The sequence below is a fragment of the Triticum aestivum genome, chromosome 7A (assembly GCF_018294505.1).
Source record: "Triticum aestivum cultivar Chinese Spring chromosome 7A, IWGSC CS RefSeq v2.1, whole genome shotgun sequence".
NCBI lineage: Eukaryota > Viridiplantae > Streptophyta > Magnoliopsida > Poales > Poaceae > Triticum > Triticum aestivum.
The window spans coordinates 345849615-345856273 of NC_057812.1; the positions used below are offsets into that span (position 1 = coordinate 345849615).

At 49.4% G+C, this 6659-nt stretch overlaps 1 protein-coding gene across 1 annotated transcript in view; it reads right to left on the bottom strand.

Annotated features, from left to right (window-relative positions):
* LOC123154555 (uncharacterized) overlaps nucleotides 1–6659 on the bottom strand; it is a 15746-nt gene that overhangs the window by 7090 nt on the left and 1997 nt on the right. The window contains exons 2-3 of the mRNA XM_044573255.1: nucleotides 1221–1258; nucleotides 754–1021 (exon numbers count right to left, since the gene is read on the bottom strand). Of these exons, the coding sequence (XP_044429190.1) occupies nucleotides 754–1021; nucleotides 1221–1258 (306 nt within the window). The remainder of the gene's footprint in view (nucleotides 1–753; nucleotides 1022–1220; nucleotides 1259–6659) is intronic.

The following is a 6659-nucleotide window of genomic DNA, read 5'->3' on the forward strand; positions in this document are numbered from 1 at the left end:
GGCAGGCGCGCGAACAACGGCCGTTAGGGGCCGCCTGTCGCGCGAGGCCGGCCGGTCGCGCCGATGTCGGAGTAGAGGCGCACGGGGGTCGATGGCGGCGGCGGGCGACACAAACCGATCAAGTATAGATCGAAAAACCAAAAAGAAAAAAACGCCGTTCAAAACGACCGGCGAGAGAGTGAAAAAACCCGAAGCAAGGGCTCGGGAGAAAGACTCTAGGCAGCCGGTCAACACGACCGGCGGACGAACCCTAGGCACGGGCGGCGCGGCCCCCGGCGGCGGTCATGGAGGCCGACCGCCCCGGGGGCGGCGCGCGGGTGCGGAAGCGGCGGCGACTAGGGTTTAGAACCCGGAAACTGATACTATGTTAGAAGGGAGAGAGGAAATTGGTGGAATAGTTCGTTGATATTGCTTGAGCCTCATGGGCATATATATAGGAGTACAAGGTCGTTTTGGAGTACAAGGCAAGGTGGAATAAATCCTACGCCATCCTATGTTTCCATAATAACAATGATACTCAACACTTCTCTCTATCAATGCAGTGAAATGCAAAGGCTTTTGTATTTTCGAGAGAGTGAAAAAAGTGTTTTTAGTCGAACTTATTGGCAGGACTATTATGATCTACTAAATACATATGTCTCACATATTCAATATGACTATTTGAATCATGATAATGGAAGTCAATGTTTCATGATCAAGGTGTTGCCAGCGCATGTGCGCAGGCCACTGTGCTAGTGTAACTAAATTTATTACCTGAAGCAGCTTGAATGTCTCATAGTCAAGGTCAGCATGTTGCCATTTCTCATCGCCATAATCAAGGCAATCTAGTTGGTAATCCAATGAAAGGATACGAGCCATTTGTTTCTGTATGAAACCAAGAATACTGAAACCTTTGCGCGAAGATCTCAGCTTCTTCGCAAACGTTGGGCCCTGCTGGTTATTTAAATTATCCCGACTTATCACCATTTCATACAGAACACAATCATAGTCTGCAAGTGCTTGTTGGAGTTTATCAAAATATCTGAACAGAAATAATATGTCTTAGATAGTTCACTTAGTTGGCAACTTCTATCAATTATAGAATGTGCCAACAGACAATAAGTGCAAGGATCTTGTGATGAGGAAACGATGTTAGTGATAGACATGTTTGTCGATTCATAGAGCTGTTAATGCCAGCAGAATCTAATGTTTAAACATGAAAAGGGGCCCATAGAACATACTCTTTGTCAGCAATGTGTACAGTAGAAACCAAATCAACCTGCAACAAATAAAAGTACACAGACTATATCAGAGATCAGCAAAAGCTAATAAAGACTTGCAGACTATTATTCAATACATGATATCGGACTGTATACATGATATACGAACAGACCTTATTTCCATTTCATCTCATCATTGTTCACAAGGACGGCATAATAAATACATGGTACATGCACGATATTAGTGAAAACGCAATAGTATTTGTGCTTTCTTCGAGTTTGTCCGTGACGAGGTGCTTGCCTACACGATCACGTCCTTCTCCGAGTTTGCTACGGACGCCGCCTCCGTCGTGACGAACATCTATACCCCTTCCACTCCTAAGCTTCGCTTGGATTTAGTGGCAGAGCTGCATGTGGTTGCAAGCATGTGCGCCCTTCCGTGGATCTTCGTGGAGGCTTTCAACATGGTTCCTCTACGACAAGAACTCGCCCCGGCGCGACTATGCCGCGGCGGCCGCCTTCAACCTTGTGGTCGACGGCCTCACCCTCCATGAGCTACCACTCGCGACAGGCGGTACACTTGGTCCAACTGTCGAGATGACCCCACCTTTGTGTGCCTCAGGCTGCATATATATCAACCTGCCTTGGAGTCACCTTCTCTTCAACTCGATCATGTTCCTTTGGTGATTGAAGCGGTCTCGCGCACGCCGGCCAGCTAGGTTTTTTGTTTTGAACGATGGTGGGCCGCGTCCAAGGAATACCACTTGTTGATCCAAACGGTTTGGCTTCTCTTCAACTCAACTCTGCAATCGGCGGCGCGCGCCACTGCCCGACAATCTTGTTCCTTTGGTGATTGAAGCGGTCTCGCACACGCCGGTCGGCCAGGTTTTTTGTTTTGAACGATGGTGGGCTGCGTCCAAGGAATACCACTTGTTGATCCAAGCGGTTTGGGCCAGGACACAAAACCACGTCACGGAAGCTGCCCTGCCCGCCGTCTGTCACGTACACTCAAGTGGGCCCGCGATGGGTCTAAAACGATGGTCCTGCGCACTTTACCAGCCCCCAGAATTGGCGCCAAACTGTCGGGCTTTCATTGAGGTGATTGATCTGGTGGAGAAATTTCACTTGCTCACCACCCCAAGAGTCACTCCACGATGTTAAAAAACGGCTCTCCATTGAACTCAAGAGGTTGGATGCATACTAGCGGCAGTTCTACATCTTCAAACTGTTCAAGTTGGGTGACAACATACTGTCTTTTTCCACGCAAATACCACTGCCCGTCTCTGACGTAACAAGATTCAGGTTATCCAGACCAAGGCGTCCCCTACTTTAATCATGTTGTCAAAGAAGGCGCCATCAGTGGTGTCTTCTCAAACTTGTTGGGGACGACTACCTCATCTTCATGGGTGGTTCCTCTGTAGTTAGTGTTGCCACGTGTCCTTGGGCTGCCTGAGCTTAAGTGCCCTTTCGCCATGGAGGAGCTCAGGTCCACGGTCTTCCGGATGCGCTCAGACAACAACCCAAGCCCGGGCGGCTTTGGTCCATGCTTCTTCAAGCTCTTCCGGGACCTGGTGAAAGATGATCAATTGAACTTCCTTGAGGAATTCTACCATGGACGTGCACATCTTGCGGGTATCAACCAAGTTTTCATTGCGCTTCTGCCGAAAGCTGTGTCGGTGCTCCTGGAGGACAGCTTCGGACCTATCTCGCTCTAGAACTGCGCCATTTTTTAGAAGAGGATCACCCCCCGGTCATTGCATCAGAATTATGCATGCAGCCCTATTATTAAGCCAAGCACCCGAAAGGTTCTGCGGTCTAGTACAAGCTCGGACTGAGCTAAAAAAGTTAAAAAAGGTAAAAGTTGCCACAACCGGCACAAAAAGGACGAGATGACTAAACACCTAGCCTATTATTGGACCGCCATCTGCGTCATGAAAGTTGTAACTAGGATCTTGGTGTGTCGTCTCTAGCATTTCATTGAGCTCCTGGTTCCTTTCAAGCAAACAGGTTTCATCAGTGTGAGGTGTATCACTGGCAACTCTCTCTATGCCATGGATCTTGACCAAAGTTGTCACTTTGCGCATCGCCGCCACAATTGCTCTTAAATTGCACTTCAAGAAGGTGTTTGATTCTGCTGGTCTGCGTTGGACGGCGTCCACCGAGCACACGGTTTCAGGGATAGATGGTGCGAGTAGATTCACTCTATCCTTGCCACTGGGAAGATGGTGGTGCTCCTAGATGGTGTCCTTGGAAGATGGATCGAATGTAAGAATGGCCTTCGGCAAGGGGATCTGTTGTCCCCTAACCACTGATCATCATTGATCCCATCTGAGGAGATCGCGTGGGATACATCCCCGTAAAGGCTACGACACCCTCTTGTGGACAACCTTCCTTCCCTGTCACTCAATATGCGGACGACGCTCATTCTAGTGAAAAGGATATGGAACACATCTTGAAGCTGAGGTTGATCTTGAAAATTTTATCGATGCTATTGGTTTGGAGATCAATTACTACAAGAGCACTTTCGTCCCTGTCGGTGTCGGTGTTGCTGGAGCGTGCGGCTGATCTTGCAACTGCTCATGGACGTACCTTGGGCTCCCACTTTCTGACCCGAAATAGCCTGCCTGCACCCTTGGCTTCTAGCATTCAAGATTGAGAGACGCATTCCCAGCTGGCGTACGCGCCTAGCCTCGCTTGAGGGCAGGCTCATTCTTACTACAACTATGATGTTCTCCATGCCGACCGATGGCAGTCCCTTTCCGCAAAGGGATCATTAGCAAATGGACCGTCCCTGCCACCCTATGTTTTGGAACGACAAGCAAAATGTTTGGGGGGTTCTCCTTCGGCCTATTCATGGGCTCTTCACCAGGGTGCAAAGTCCATAGACGACATGGGTCCGGAGAAGGTACTTTGGTTACTCATCTGCCTGGCGTCCCCCTCCTCGAAATGTTTTGCCACGCTAATCTCGCTATACCGATCCATCATTGCGGTGTTTGTGCGAGACGGATTGAGCACCTCTATCTGGTACAATAACTACACTACGCTAGGCCCCCACGCAGCTGCACTCCTCGCAATGTACTCCTTTAATCCAAACCTGGGCGCTTGCATCCCTAACCCCCTCCGCCTCAACACCATTGAGATACCGGCATGTGGCCGGAAAAGCTTGAGAGCAAAAGCTGAGTTCGGCCTATTCACGGATGCGCTCTCTTTGGGAAGCGGTCCAGACGTGCGCAAGCTTGCTTGGGCGATGGCAAAGTGTTCACTTTCAGTGTAAAATATGCACTATTAGTCTAGAAAATTAATCGAACTTCAAGATGTGGACTGCCCCTCCACGATCTCAACTGGGAGCATTTCGTGCCTTTGAAGGTCAAGGCCTTCTTGTGGATCCTCCACTGCCGCAAGACAAGAATTCGGGCTCTCCTTCACCGCATTGGCTGCCTCGACCACCCCAAATGTCCTTTCTGCTCCGGCATGTTATGTGGACCAGCCCATCAAATGCGGAGTCTTATCCCTTAATTAGAGTACTAGAGTACTAGTTGGTTAAGGATCCTTGTTAGGAAAGAGTCTAGTGAGTTTAGAGATTATATTAGAGTTTGGATAGATTTATCGACTTGTTGGTCAAGTCTTGTCTATTATATAAAGGGGTCGACCCCTCTCAATAAAGCAAAGAATATGGTCATTTACTTTTATCTACTTCTCAATAATTAGGGTTAGGTCAGCAGTAAATTCTTCCAATTTGGTATGAAATCCATCTACGATGGTGGACAAAGATCGAGACTGTGGAGCAAATGAAGATCATCACAAAGCAATTGGAGGCCTTTGCACGCCAACAAGCGGAGGACCAGGTGCTCCTCGCCGGGCTGGTGCCTCTCGTGTACCGTTTCTAGCGGGGGGATCACCACTGTCACCGCCGCCACCGGACCTCCACCCGTCGAGCAGTTTGCCCACTTTTGCTGCCAACCACCATCAGCCGCCAGTACCCTTTTCCACCTCCAACCATGTCCTTACTCGCCACAACCACCTATCCTCACCCTACAACCCAAAACCCACCCCAATTTTGCCATCCACTACCAGCAGCAGCCCTACCATTAGCAGCAGCAACCTACCATCCGCATCAACAACCCTACCATTAGCAGCAGGAACAGATTTTCGTCGCCGCCTCCATGTCTCCACCTGGCAACCGATTTCATACGTCGCTATGGCCGCGCCCCTACACAACCAATCTATAGATCCACCCCGCCCATCACCTCCCTCCCAACCCCCCAACCCCCACCTAACAATCACCTCAGCTCAGTTTTTGGTTCAGGCGTGCCTCGCTTGCACAAGCTCGACTTCCCGACTTACGATGGTTCGGTCGATCCTCTTGGTTGGCTCCATAGATGCGAGCAGTTTTTCCTCCGTGCGCTGACAAGGTCCGCACTGCAACATACCACCTCACCAATGATACTCACTTCTAGTACTTAAAGCTCGAGCGCGATTTCGGCATGCCGACATGGGAGCAGTTCAAGGAAGCTTGCCATGTTCAATTTTAGCCGTCACTCCGCGCCAATCCTTTGGGCGAATTGGCACGCCTGTTGTTCACTACCTCGATTGCCGACTACACCAGCAGGTCGAGCTTCAGCAGCCATGTGACCTCCAAACTGCCATCTCCTTCTCCAAGGACTATGAGCAGCAGCATTTCCCACCAATAACGTCACCACACCAACCTTCTAGTCCAATAGGGCCCTTGTTACCCTCTGATCTTCTTGCGGTCAACGTAGCTAAAATACCTTCCCCGCCAGCGCCACTAGCACATGTTCTGCCATCATCCACTCCAAAGTGAACCCCACCACGGCAGGTTCGGCACCTCACTCTAGCCGAGTTAGCAAAACGTCATCTCCAAGGCATTTGCTTCAACTGCGACGAGATTTATGTTCGGGGTCACCAATGTGCGTGGCTCTTCTTCATCAAGGTTGATGACTATTGACCAAGATAGCTCCACATATGCTAGCAACCAAGGGCCCCTGGGAGGCAATTGACAACATGCAGCTTGTCCGCAAGTTGTTTTTCATGGGAGAGATGTTATGTGGACCAGCCCATCAAACATGGAGTCTTATCCCTTGATTAGAGTCCTAGTTGATTAAGCATCTTTGTTAGGAAAGAGTCCGATTAGTTTAGAGATTGTGTTAGAGTTTGAATAGATGTGTTGGCTTGTTGGTCAAGTCTTGTTTATTATATAAAGGGGCCGACCCCTCCCAATAAAGCAGAGAAGAATGTTGTCGTTTACTTTTATCTACGTTTCAGTAGTTAGGGTTAGGTCAATAGTAGATTCTTTCACTGCACCTGTGAAACGCCCAGTCACCTTTTCTTCGACTGCCCACAAATTCGAGACATTTGGTTTCGCTCTGCCGGTAGTCTAAGTATCTCGGGGCATTAGCTCATTGAGGATGCCTAGCAGGCTTCCTCATCTTGCCAACGGTC